We start from the raw sequence: 14,369 nt of genomic DNA on the forward strand, positions 1-14,369 counted from the left end.
TAAAGATCATCCAAAGTATGGGCACGGATGCTTCAACTGCAGCCGGTGATCCTGCACCCTACCTACACTCTAGTACCTCCACTAGCAGCAAATCCACCTTTTAAAGCAGCCCATTTGACCTGGAAAGCTCTAGCTAGCCAAATTTTTCTCTTGCTTTGGATTGCAGAGATCTCACAGAAACCTGTTTGCTATGCCTTACTCGGTGTGTATATTTTAATAACCGATGCACACCAAAAGCAGGGGTCACTGGGTGTCCCATTCCTGATTCTAGCCTAATTCAGCCTGTCTTCCTTATAATTGTTTAATCCTCATTTGTGTTACTGGCTAGGCACATAATCTGGCTCTTCCTTTGCTCTACTCATGGCATCCATTATCTCTGCTATGTTACCAGTGATTCCCATAAACTTCATCTCTGCCCTTTCTTGGCCTTCATTCAATCCTGGATTTCCAAATGTCGCTAAAGCATTGCCGGGACACCCTTTCAAGCCTATAATATACTGAATTCCCTTCTTTTTTTTTAAGATTTTATTTATTTATTCATGATAGTCACAGAGAGAGAGAGAGAGAGAGAGAGAGAGAGAGAGGCAGAGACACAGGCAGAAGGAGAAGCAGGCTCCATGCAGGGAGCCCGACGTGGGACTCGATCCCGGGTCTCCAGGATCACACCCTGGGCCAAAGGCAGGTGCCAGACCGCTGCACCACCCAGGGATCCCCCTGAATTCCCTTCCAGAATGACTCCCCTGCCTACTGGCCATATATTCATTTTATTGTATTACCATTTTTCTGGTCTTCCAGGTTGAAGGTATATTTTTGTAACTTTTTATTTTGATATATAGGCAATCCCCATTATTCAAAGAGTCCATATTTGCAAATGTACTCAGTAAAATTTATTCATAACCCCAAAAACAATACTTGCAGTGATCATGGTTGACGTGCAGAGCAGTGAAAACTGTGCATCGCCCACCATGCCTTGCTCCCTGCTATGCCTTCTTGTTTCAGCTCTCCTATAAGCAAGTATTCTTTCCAGTTTATTTAGTGCCACATTTTCCACATTTCTGTAATTTTTCTTGGTAGTTTTGCTACATAGAAGGACCTCAAAGAACAGTGCTAATGGCTGTATATAGTAAGCACAGGAAATTTGTGTGATGCCTTAGGGAGAACACCTGTGTGCTAGATGGGCTTCATTCAGGCATGAGTTACAGTGCTGTTGGCCAGTGTTCCTGAATCAAAAATACATATTAAATAAGGGGTCTTTAAAGAGAACACACATAAAATAAGGTTTTGGATTGATCAGTTGATGGAAAATACTGAGACCAGCAGCTTCCAGGAATCTAACCTTATATTTCTCTTAGGAGCAGTGCTTCCGTATTGACTACTTCTGTGTTCATAGCAACTTCGTAGAACGTAACTACCCCCAAATAACAGGAATCAACTGAAACTTCAGACTTTCAGAAAAGGTACAAGGAGAGTAAAAAGAATTTCTGGACACCCTTCAACTAGATTCCCCAGATGCTAGTATTTTATGACATTCACTCTATTCCCCTATTTCTCTCTGTATGTGTCCAGCATAGATGTATATCCTTTGTACCAACATGCTTCAATGTGTATTTCCTAAAATTACCATTTTTTCCCTTGTGATTAATGTAAGCATCCCTACTGAAGTAGATAGGTAGACAATAGGTAGGTAGACAAGTTGATGGGTGAATGAAAGTATGGATGGATGGGAAGGGAGAGAGTTCTTCCTTACAATAGAAGGGTAATTGATAAAAGTAAAAAATAATGGAAATTGTAACAGTTTATTCAGGCAGGGAACTTCAATGGATGCTCTAACTGGTAGACCAAAGGTTGAGGAGCAATAGGACACTTATGTACTCTCAAAGTATTTCCCTACAAGGTACTTATCAATTACAAGGAAAAAATAGTGTGTAAAGTAGAAACATTTTTGATCACTCTGGTGTGATGAAGATGGTGGTGTGCAGCCAACTTTTACTGAGAAGTTAAACACTGAATCCTATGCAGTGGACACTCCCTGAGGTTTATAAAGGCTTATGAACTAGCTCTAGGACATGCACTTTATGTTTAACTGGGCCGGTATTCATACCTAGGGTTTTCCATAAAGAACAGCCATACTGTGCCATCTCCTTCTTGTATCTGGCATTTTTTCTGTTCCTTCCATAATCAAGGTATAAGATCTCTTCACCTCCTGTATGGATTATTGTCTCTGTTTCCAGGTAGTCGTCCCAATTCCAGTTTCTCCCTTGTCATATCTGCCATATGGATTGTTTCCTTTGGTTCTTCTCCATGAGATTATATTTGCCATGTCATCACTCTGCCCCTTCATCAAGTCCAGACCCCTCAGTAACTTGGTCCCACTGCCCCAACTGGTTTTCCCTATTCTGTTTGGAAGTTTTATGCACTGACTCCCATCCCTTTCTATAGTAAGCTCTAGGTCTTTTTCTCCATTAGAAAGCTCTCTTTTCTACCCTACTCTACTTATTTTCAAGTCATAGCTTCCCCAAAGGCCTCACCAACTTGGGCCTCAATGTCAGTCTTGTATCTAGAATACGCTGTGTTTGGGGATGCCTGGGCAGGTTAATTGGTTAAGCATCTGCCTTCAACTCAGGACATGATCTCAGGGTCCTGGGATCGAGCCCCACACCAGGTTCTCTGCTCAGTGGAGAGTCTGCTTTTCCCTTTCTCTGTCCATCTGCCTCTCCCTCTGCTTATGCTTGCTCTCTCCTGCTTACTTTCTCAAATAAATAAATACAATCTTTAATTTAAAAAAAAAGAATATGCTCTATTCAGCTTAATGTGGAATCAGTTTTTGGTTTCCTAGAAGGACCTCATTTTTTACTCTAAAATACAAATTCCTCTGCACTGGGGACCATGCAATGTTGTGTCAGTTCCCCAGCACCCAGAGGAATGCTAGGGACATGGTGGATGATGGGCAAGTGGAGGACAGACTGATGGATACTCTAAGCAGACAGGTCAGCCAGGGGCAAGTAGGCCTGTCAGTGAAGAAAGAGCTGCATTTGGACCTGCTATGAAAGATATTCTTCTCATAGTTAACTGAAATGTGTAATAAATTGCTTTTACTCTTTTTGTGTGTATTATTTTCTTTCCCATTTAATTTTGAGAAAGAATTGCTGTTACATTCCCAAATTCCCAGCACACAGAAGCACCTCAAAAGGTCTATAACTAACAGAATAATTGTAATATAACCCCTGTATGTTGTACTGTGGTGAAGAGCGCTACCTGATGGTCCTCAAACACATCATGTGCTTTTTAAGCTTTCCTCGTTTGCTCATGCTTCTATGTCTTCTAGAAGCTACTTCTTTCTGCCTGGGAAACTCTTGTCTGTATTGCAAATCCTAATGTAGTGGTCATCTACTCTGGTAAACTGTCTCTGGTAATCAGGAAAAAAATGATCCCTCTGTCTGTACTTCAGTAGCATTTTGCTTATTATACCTCTGGTCTAGAACTTACTGTGCATTATTGGAAATCTGATTCTTGACAGACCTTCTGGATCCAATATGTTGTGAGTGCTGAGAGCAAGGTTGTGCCTTGTGTCTTTTATTTTAAAAGAAACGGTGTAGCAATAATCATTAATGTGACGGGCCCTTGTTGAGAACTCCATGTGAGTGAAATCATTGTACTGGAGTGTGAAATTCAAATTATTTATTATTTGAGTGAGTAGATCTGAGATGCCACATACAGTTCTGATTGTTCCTTAAATAGACGTTGGCATGAAATGAGAATAGAGATGAATGATGCCAATTTGAAGAAAATTTTTTTTAATTACAAAGAAACTGACAACTCCAGAGTCATCAATTTTGCTGTAACTTCGCTTTCTGTGAATCATTTTGTAGTAAAAATGAACTGTTTTAGAAAAGAATCTTATTTTGTTACAATAAGCCACAAAGAAGGACTTAAGTTTCTTCAACAACATGTACTGTTGTAATATTAATATTTAGTTTAATGGCTTTCCTAGAAATTTTAGCAAGCAGACTTATCAAAGAATAGATACTCTGAAAACATAGGGTATGAAGAAGGTTTGGATTTTCCCCATACCTGATTTACATGCTAGTTTTATCTAAGATTGTAATTCTTTTTAACCCCACAAATTAAACATTATTATTTTATGCAACTAATATTTTTAGGTTTAGTTTTATACTTACCAGTTTCTTTGTACAACATTTTTTACCTCTCAAACTTGACATTTGGAATAATTTTTTTTTCTATCCGAAATATAAATTTTTGAATTTCCTTCTAAGGAAAATGACAGGAAACTCCCTTTTATTTTTCTAAAAGCATTCCTTATTGCCTTTTTTTTTTTTGGAAAGATAATTTTGTTGTTGTTTTTTTCTCTCAGTGGAGTGAAGAAAATATTCTACAGTTCTTTTGCTTCAATACTGTTGCTGGTACCATGTCAGCTAAAAATATAATTGTCATTAATTGTTGTGGGTAATTGGTCTTTTTTCCCTGGCTGTTTTTAAATCTTCTCTTGGTTTTGGTGTTCTTCATTTTTACTATGAAATGGAATCCTATGTATTTATCATACCTGCAATTTGTTGGACTTCTTAAGGACTGGTATCATCCAGAAAATCTGGGAAATGTCTAGCCACTATCTCTGCAAGTACTGCCTCTCCTTGATCTCTCGTCTCTCTCTGGGACTTAAGAGACACATGTTAGATTTCAGTATTTCATCCATATCGGCTAATCTCCCAGATTTTTCTTTTCTTTGTCTCTCTCTCTCTCTCTACTGCATTCTGGGTGATTTATTCATACTTTTCTGTTCATTTATCTTTCTTCAGCTGTTTAACTATTCCATGAAGTTTTAATTTAAATGTTTTTCATTTCTAAAGGTAGTATTAGATTCTGTTTCTGAATCTTCTTTTATGGTTTTTCTTGGTTTCCTACTCCTGCTTTGTCCAATGCCTACTATTATTCTCTTTAAACATATTAAGTATTTATTTTGTATTCCAGATACTTCTGTAGTCCTCTGTGAAGCTGATTCGGCTGGATTGTTTATTTCAACTCATGGTGCCTTTTTTCCTTGTATTTTTATTGTTTGTTTGCATGTGTGTTGATGGGAAGTACAAGGGTACTTAATATTCCTTGGAATTTTTAATTTTCTGGAATTCATTAAGGCATCATTTAAAAATATGCTTCTCAGGCACCAGGGGTCAATGCCAAAATGGGACTATTTAAAAATAAGTCACAGACTTGAGATTTGTTAGATCTTACATAAGATGAATTTACACTACTAACCTGCAAGACGTCTGGCTTGTGATCACACACATCAAGGAGATTGTTTTCTCTTCTTCCTCATGCAAATATAATTTTTCTTTTTGATGATTCATTTTTATTTACCCTCACATTGAAGATCTAGCTCTGTCCATGGGGCCATGTCCTTTTTCCTGTCAAACCCATCACTTTGAGTAGGGCTCTGTGCTTTGTCTTCAGCCTACCATATATCCACATAAGACATAAGCAATATTAGAAGTTTCTAAGATTTAATAGAAAAATAACTAAAAGTTGGCCTCAGGAATCCCTTAGCTTCTGAGATTCACCACACCTTGGACTGCTGTGCATTGCTTAGAGTTTTCCAACTATGTGACACATATAGATACATTTTTAAATTCTTAATATTTTAGCTGTGTTTAGGGTGATAATTGTTTCTTCGACATTATCAGAAACAAGTCTAGCACTATTACCCTTTTTTTAATATTTTATTCATTTATTCATGAGACACAGAGAGAGAGAGAGAGAAAGAGAGAGAGAGGCAGAGACACAGGCAGAGGAAGAAGCAAGCTCCATGCAGGTAGCCTGCCGTGGGACTCAATTCTAGGACTCCAGGGTCATGCCCTGAGCTGAAGGCAGATGCTTAACCACTGAGCCACCCAGGTGTCCCTGATTTCTTAAAATCTATTTGGTATGAAATTATATACTCAGTCTGCTTTTGGTTATTGTTTACATGTTATTTTTTTCTATCCTTTTACTTTCAACCTATTGATGTTTTTAAACCTACAGTGTGTCACTTGTAGATAGCATAAAATTAGATATGGTTTAATTATCCAGCCCGACCATATTTTGAGTGCTTATTCTTACTTAAAATTATCAATGATATGCTTGGATTTATTTCAGACCTTTGGCTATTTGTTTTCTACATATCTCATGTCATTTTTCTTCATCTGCTCTCATGTTACTCTCTTCTTTGTTAAACATTTTAGTGTATCATTTTAATCCCTTTGCTGTGTTCTGTTTTTATTTAGTTGTGTTTTTTTAGTGCCCTAGGGATCACAAAATCTATCTTAATTTATTATACTTTAGATGAATACTAACAATTCTGGTAAAACATAAAGGCTTTTTTACCACTATGGATCCATTTTCTCCTTCCTCTTTTGTGTTATTATCACCATGTGTTATATACATATGTATGTATGTTTTTTAAAACCCAACGATGCAATATTCTAATTAATACTTTATTATATAGTCTTTTTTTTCAGGAAATATAAAAAGAGGGAACCTACTAAATATTTTCAAATAACATATCTGACAAAAAAGTTTCCAAAATATATAAAAAACTGATACAACTCAATACCCAAAAAACAAATAATTCAATTAAAAAGTGGGCAGAAGACATGAACAGACATTTCCAAAGAAGACATACAGATGGTCATGAAAAGATGCTCAAAAACACTCCTCATCAGGGAAATGCAAATCAAAACCACAATGAGATACTACCTCACACCAGTCAGAACGGCTAAAATCAAAAACATAAGAAACAAATGTGGGTGGGGGAAGATGGGGGAAATAGGGTATGAGGATTAAAAAATACACTTACAATGATTTTTAAAAATGCTTAAAATATTTTAAAAGTGTAAATTTAAATTGGCAAATTTAAAGCCTACAATACAATATTGTTAACTATATCTACATCTCTATACATTAGATCTCTAGAACTTGTCCATCTTGCCTAAATGCAACTTTATACCCTTTGACTACACCTCCCCATTTCCCCCTTCAGCCCCTGGCACTCATCATTCTACTCTCTGCTACTCTGAGTTTGATTGTATTAGATTTTTGCCAAAAGTGAAATACTATAGTAATTGTCTTTCTGTGTCTGACTTATTTCACTTAACATCATATCCTCCACATAGTTTTGTTGGATATGCAATTCTTGGTTGACTTTTTTTCCCTATTATTTGAGTATATTGTTCCATTACGCTCTGAATTCCACACCTTCTCATGAGAAATCAGCCCTTAATTGTATTGTTTCCCTGTATGTGATGAGTCATTTTTTTCTTGCTACTTTCAAGATTTGCTCTTTATCTTTGGTTTTAACCATTTGACTAGGTGTCTAACCATGGATCTCTTAGTCATTATCCTGTTTGGGTTCTTTGAACTTCTTGGACTAGTGGATTAATGCCTTCCATTAAATTTGGGACATTTGAACAATAATTTCTTCAAAATTATTTTTCTCCTTTCTCTTACGCCTGTTCTTGGGACTCCCTTTACCTACATACCACTATAGTTGATGTTGTCTCACAGGTTTCTGTTCATTATTCTTTAAACATGGTTACCTGAATTTCCTTGAAGATATTTACAATAGCTGTTTTGAAGTCTTTATCAACTAAATTGCGCATAGGAACCTGCTCAGAGACAATTTCTATTGACTCCTTACTTCTGAATAGGTATCACAGTTTTCTGTTTCTTTATATATCTCAACATCTTTTGTTGAAAAGTGAACATGTTAGGTAATACATTGTAACAAATCTAGATCTTGATTTTTACCTCAGAGTGTTTTTTTTTTATTTGTTTGCATTTAAGGGGTTCATTTAGTAACTTGCCTGGACTAAATTTATGGAATTTGTTCCCCACATGCAGGCATCTGCTGTCTCTGCCCAGCTATTTGATGGTAATGGTGATGGTGATGGTGATGATGATAATGAGGGTAATATGCCTGGCTTCCCAGGGGTCACCCTCTTTTCTGCATAGCTTAGTGTCAGTCAATGATTTTTCAGGAGTTTCTTCTTGAATGTCTCAAGCCAATGGGGCCTCTGTTCTCTGCCAGTGACTGTGTGGGTTGGGAAACACATGCAAAGTTTAGCCAGTGTTTAAACCTATCCCAGTTTTTACTTCCCACTAGATCTTTAATTTCCATGATATAAAGATGAATGAGAAAGTTCCTGCATTTCATGAATTTGAAAGTCTAATGGGGGAGACAAACTAATAAATTATGATAAAGTATAATGTATGATGTTATATAGAGGTGAGCACAGTGCCGTGGGATGAGCTGCAGAGAGCTGGTCTTTCTCTAACTAGTAAGATTCCACTAAGTATGTTACTTTTGGGGCTCAAAAAGGTTGGAGTCTGCCAAGCAGAGGGATGTAGTAGATAGGGGATTCTATGCATGGAAAGCAGTATGTGTAAGGATAATGTTTGGGTTCAAGTAATATCTGAAAAACTATGTAGGAGGGTACATGGCAGAGAGCAGTAGAAGATGGAACACCACTGGAAAAGACATGTACGTCTGCTGAACATTCTGGTCTTTATCTCCTGGGCCACGAGATGCCGGCCAAGGCCTTTATTGATCAAATTAGATGCTGGTTTTATTTTGTCTTAGATTTATGTCCAGCACCTCTGTGGAGTATAAGACTGCAATAAGGAGGAACAGGTAACACATCCATCAAATAGGAGACTTTTGGACCCTCAGGGTTGAGAGATGGTGAGTGCAAGACCAGAGAGTGGCCAAGTTCAAAAGCTGTTCATGACAAAATTGTCAGGATTTGGTGATATTGAAGTAAGGAAGGATCAGTGTGGCTGGTTGGGCCCAGAGGGCCTAGAAGGCATGGAGAGGGGACAGCCTCTGGGAAGCCGCCAAACGAGAAATCAACCCAAACAAAACCAACAAAAACTAGATAGCATGTCCAGATGAACCAGTGGCTAACAGGCTAGGTGAAGAGGGAGAACCCAGGCAGGAGATGTACAGAAACCTGGGAGAACTAGCTGGAACAGCAGTTGTTGCAGAGGATGTGTGCTGGATCCTAAGTGAATTTTTCTGAGCTGCCTAGAAAAAAGTGACTTCCTCTCATACCCCTGGTCTTAAGTTTGGGTGAAGCAGGGACAGTAAGAAGGGCAACATGGTCATTTTGGCACTTGTAGTAAAAATTTGGAATCGGTCTAAATCCTTCGTGAAGTGGAATAATGGTATTGATTAAGAATACTCCCTCAACTAAGGCTCTTCATGTAACTCAGACACTGCACAGAGACTAGTCATCAGCTCTGAAATCATTGGGGAATTATTTGGAGTACAGCTCCTTAAAAAACCTAATAGTGCTGCACAAGTGTTAATGCATCTCCTCAAAGTGATAAGGAACTAGGCGGATACAAGTGGATGTGATGACTACGTAGAGTCAATGAGTCAGTGATGTACTTTGTCTCTGATCTACACTTTTTTAAGAAGTCACTTTTTATGTGTGACATTCTGTAACTTAATGTTTCCAATTTATGACATTCTAATGTTTTTTAATTGCCAACCATACAGATTTGCTGTTAGTGTGAATCAGGTTTTTTAATGTAATTAAGCCAGCTTATCTGTCACCCATTAAAATTAATCCATTCCATCTTAATTACTTTTCCATTTCCAGAGCTAATCATCACATATTAATACAACTATAAGAAAATCTGAGTCATTTTTGTGATATAAGTAATAACACAGTGTCTGTCAGATATGTGCATACGCTTTCTTCACAGCTTTTGGGAAGGTTCAACATCATTTGGTAAAATGTATTTAGTATTCTGCTGGAAACACAGAAACCAAAAGAGAAATCAGTATTTCATTCACTTACTTCATGCAACAAACTTTGGAAACCCCATCATTTATTTCCCAGAATTCCCCATAGTCTTGATTCTGTATCCATCCAGTGACAACCTGTAGCAAGTGCTTGTTTCTGGAGGTAATTACAGGGAAGCATCATCTGTCAGATAATTTTGGTCACTGGTGCATGTGTAGGTTTTTTTCATTCACTCAGTTCTTAATTGAGCACAATTCCGATCACTGGGGATGTAGCAGTAAATGAGACAGAAGAAGGTTGTGACTCTGTTTGAGCTCACATTGCAGTGGAGGAGACAGATAGTAAGGAATAATAGCAAGAGTAGTGATGAGTGATGTGCAAAGGATTTGGAAGCTGACAGGACAGAGAGTTGGGTCCATAGATGGAGGGCTTGGAGAGGTCTCTCTGAGGAGGTAGCACTAAAGCTGACACCTGAATGAAAGGAGATGCCATGAGATGATCCCAGGACTGAGCATTACTGGAGGAAGTCCTAGCTAGAGCGAAGGCCAGGAGTAGGCACGTAATCTAGGTAGTGGTAAGAGAGCACTTTGGAAGAGGGAGAGTATTCATAGTAAGGAGTGTGGAATTCATTCCAAGTGCCATGCAGAGATGCTGGAGGGCTTTATGTGATCTGATTTGCATTTGCAAAAGATCAGTCTGGCTTCTCTATGGAGAATAGATTAAAGGGGGGCAAGAATGGGAATAGGGCAGTAGAGTCCAGATTTAAAGGTGAGTTGAGCATTCCTTTACTGTTCCATAAAGTTATACTGTGCGTCATTTTTCCAAGATTCTTTTTTTTTTTTTTAAGATTTTGACACAGGGAGAGAGAGCACAAGCAGGGGGAGAGGGAGAAGAAGGCTCCCCACTGAGCAGAGAGCCCAACAATGGGACTCAATCCTAGGATCCTGGCTGGGATCATGACCCGAGCCAAAGACAGAACTTAACCAACTGAGCCCTACAGGTGACCCCAAAGGTTGATTCTTTGCATAATTCCTATAGTTAGAGCAAACTGTGGAGTACAGCTCTCTAGATTCAAATCTGATTCCTCCAATTTAGAGGTCATCTGACTTCAGGCAAGCCTCTTAATCCCTTATATTTCAGTTTCCTCATAAAAAATGGAATAGTAGGGTGCCTGGGTGGCTCAGTCAGTTAACTTTCCAACTCTTAATTTCACAGCTTGGGTCAAGATCTCAGGGTCACAGTGGGAGCAAGCCCCAGGTCAGGCTCTGTGCTCAGCATAGAATCTGCTGGAGATTATTTCTCTCCTCTCCCTCTGCCCCTTCCTCAGTTTGTGAGCTCATGCTCTCTCTCTCTCTCTCTCTCTCTCTCTCTCTCTCTGTAAATAAAAAGAATCATTTAAAAAAAAGATGCAATAGTAATTTTACCTATTTCATAGAGTTGTCAGAAGTGACTAAGAAAATACATGTAGAAATACTTAGTACATGACAATAGTAAGCACTCAGTAAATATTAGAGATAATAGACGATATTTCTGTCTTAATCACCGTACTATACCACATTCAGATGGCAGTACTTAGTAATGAGTTACAATAACATTTATAAGAATTTTTTTAAAATTGTCCGTGTATTATATTGGTACTATTTTAGTATACCTTAATCCTGTTTATTTAATTATGTAATAATTTAATATTAATCATATTATTATTATGCATATTATTCCCAACTTCTACATCTGGTAGTATTTATTTTTAAAGTGACTTCTGGGGATCCCTGGGTGGCGCAGCGGTTTGGCGCCTGCCTTTGGCCCAGGGCGCGATCCTGGAGACCCGGGATCGAATCCCACGTCAGGCTCCCTGTGCATGGAGCCTGCTTCTCCCTCTGCCTGTGTCTCTGCCTCTCTCTCTCTCTGTATGACTATCGTAAAAATAAAAAAAAATAAAATAAAATAAAATAAAAAATTAAAAAAAAATAAATAAAGTGACTTCTGTTATTTGCGTTTTAAACATCTGTATCTTTCTAGAGAGATTGATTGAATATTAATCAGCTTTATTGTGAAGTTAGTGTTTTCAGCCCTTAAAATGAGATGAAAGATGGTGGGCCTCTGATCCTGAGATTATATAAATCATATTAAAACTTACCTTACTGCCTCCACTAGTGCTATAATAGCACAGGGACACTGCTCAAATGTACCACTCCCTCACTTGGTCCTCCTGCTTCCCCTTTGGACGTAGGGCCCATGTTGGATCTATGGTTAGAAAAGACCCTATCCATTTGGACTGTAGGGTAACCTAGAAGCCTTGTATTGAGTCTTTGGTTTCCCTATAAACACTGGTTTCTGTCACTATGTCAGGGCTGCAGCTGCATTTCAGACGCTTGAGATTGGTTATTTACGTCTCAAAATAGTCTTGACAACAGTGAGTAAGTAGAGTAGGTCAGCACGCACCATATGGTTGAATTTGCATGGACAGATGAACTTGAGAATGATAAGGAAAGTCTTTTAAACTGGCTTTTAGCGATAAATGTGGGATGCAAATATTTCATAGCTATGGCTGGGATTGAGGTACACTTAGCAGATGGTATTTTTCAAGAGATAAGACATTAACCTAATTTTTTTAAATTGCTGTTCTCCTATTTCACTGGAGTTAGTTGGGCAAGGACAGCCTGTTTGCTGTGATCATTTTACAGCATCATTGATGCAGAGCAGCACCCAGCACAGGTGGCTTTGGAAATCCCTTTCAGTGCAAAACATTCAACATTAAATACATACTCTGTGGTTCTTCTGGTTTCAAGTTCTCTGTTGCTTCTCTTATGTTTTTTTTTTTTAAGGACATGAAGAGTAAAAATGATTTTTGAAGTTTCTTCGTGGTGTAACACATGCAAAACAATTACCTTCTCTGATACAACAGGCAGTCCTTGTGCCCAGGGTGGCAGGCGTTACTCTGCTAAACCTCTGACCAACTGCACCCACCAGGCATGCGATGTGCTAGTTTGGAAGTTGGCTCCCACAATTTGTCTTTCCTAACCATTATCCCGATTGCCTGGATACTGTACTGAATTTTTAAAAGTCGAATTATTCCTAAATACTATAGAAATGATGATAGAAATTGGATAAGTTTTGGAATAAGTAACTAATGTGTGTGTGATTTTGTAACTTTTGCATGTAATGGGGATAAAAACACCTGACAGCTGATAACCCTACGATTTTTCCTTCTGCCTTTTCCAAAGACAGCATGGTCTGGCCATTTAAGAGATTCACCTGAGGCTCTGAAAATGTGAATTCCCAGCTCTGCCAGTACACACGGAAGTGGCCAGTGGGGCTCCCCTCCATCCCACAGGCTTCTTGTGCACGTCTGGCAGGGAGGTCTCTTCCCCCCACCGCACCCCTGCTCTGTTAGGAGCAGCTCTCCTCCCCCAGTAATCAAATATCCCATCATTCCATAATGGGCACCCAAGTTGATTATATTAATGCTAATATTTGTGAGCTTTTTTTTTTTTTTTTTTTCAGAAATATGTATGTGTGGACATAACTCCCTTTCTATGTGTTTGTTTTTCTACCACAGATACGGGAGCAGAAAGACAGGCACTAAGAGAAAATGTGTATCCCAAATTGAGAGAATTCTGCAGAGAAAACTATGGATTAGAATTTCAGGTAACTCTGACATTAATTTCATTTTTAGTATGTCAGCTCAATGACGTTTGTGCTTGCTTATTGTCACAACTTCGATGTTATTAAAAAAAAAAAAACATGTCTTAAGCCCTGAAAATTTTCATTTCTTTAAGCATGGGTAAAAAGGAACACTGGAAGATGGAAATAAAATATTTAGTCATTTTGGGGGGCGCCTGGGTGGCTCAGTCAATTAATCATCTGCCTTCAGCTCAGGTCATAATCCTAGGGTCCTGGGATCGAGCCCCACATTGGGCTTCCTGCCCAGTGGGGATCTGCTTCTCTCTGCCCTCCTGCCCCTTTCCTTCTGCGCTGTCTCTCTCACACACATAAAATCTTAAAAAAAAAAAAAAGTCATTTTTGGTACTTTGCACTTTTATGCTGTTTCTTGGCCCCTGCCTGCTATTAGCTCATCTTCTCCTTTAAAAAAAAAAAAAAAAGATTTTATTTACTTGTTTATTTGAGAGAGACATTGAGAAGGAGAGAAAGTGAGTAGGGAGAGGGGCAGAGGGAAAAGGAGAAGTGGGCTCCCCTCTGAACAGGGAGCCCGATGTGAGACTCGATCCCAGAACCCTGGGATCATGACCTGAGCTGAAGGCAGATGCTTAACTGACTGAGCCACCCACGCACCCTCATGTTTTCCTTCTAACCATGTTTATTTGCTTCTTGCTAATCTCCACCCTTCTCAGGAAGGTGATGGTTGCCGAGCCCATGCCTCTCTGCTGTGGTCTCTAGAAATGGTTTGCACCTAAAAATTGGGACCAGCTTTCTCCCAGGTGTTTTCTTTTAGCAGCCTGGCCAGCCCCTTGCCTTCTAGCTTGCTTTTTAGTTTTTGTTCACATCGTAGAATGTCCTTTTTCCTATTTCAGGGATTTGCCATTTACCCAAAAATAAAAAAAAAAAAAA

At 38.7% G+C, this 14,369-nt stretch overlaps 1 protein-coding gene across 2 annotated transcripts in view; it reads left to right on the plus strand.

The window, feature by feature from the left end:
* The window catches only part of NWD2 (NACHT and WD repeat domain containing 2), a 174,341-nt gene that overhangs the window by 47,983 nt on the left and 111,989 nt on the right, over positions 1 to 14,369 (plus strand). For both annotated transcript variants that reach the window (XR_008664553.1, XM_055326247.1), the window contains exon 2: positions 13,360 to 13,448. Coding sequence is in view for 1 of the 2 variants with exons in the window: in XM_055326247.1 (XP_055182222.1) it covers positions 13,360 to 13,448 (89 nt within the window). In the remaining variant the exon portion in view is untranslated. The remainder of the gene's footprint in view (positions 1 to 13,359; positions 13,449 to 14,369) is intronic.

Source organism: Nyctereutes procyonoides, unplaced genomic scaffold (genome assembly GCF_905146905.1).
Source record: "Nyctereutes procyonoides isolate TBG_1078 unplaced genomic scaffold, NYPRO_anot_genome, whole genome shotgun sequence".
NCBI classification, from domain to species: Eukaryota; Metazoa; Chordata; class Mammalia; order Carnivora; family Canidae; genus Nyctereutes; species Nyctereutes procyonoides.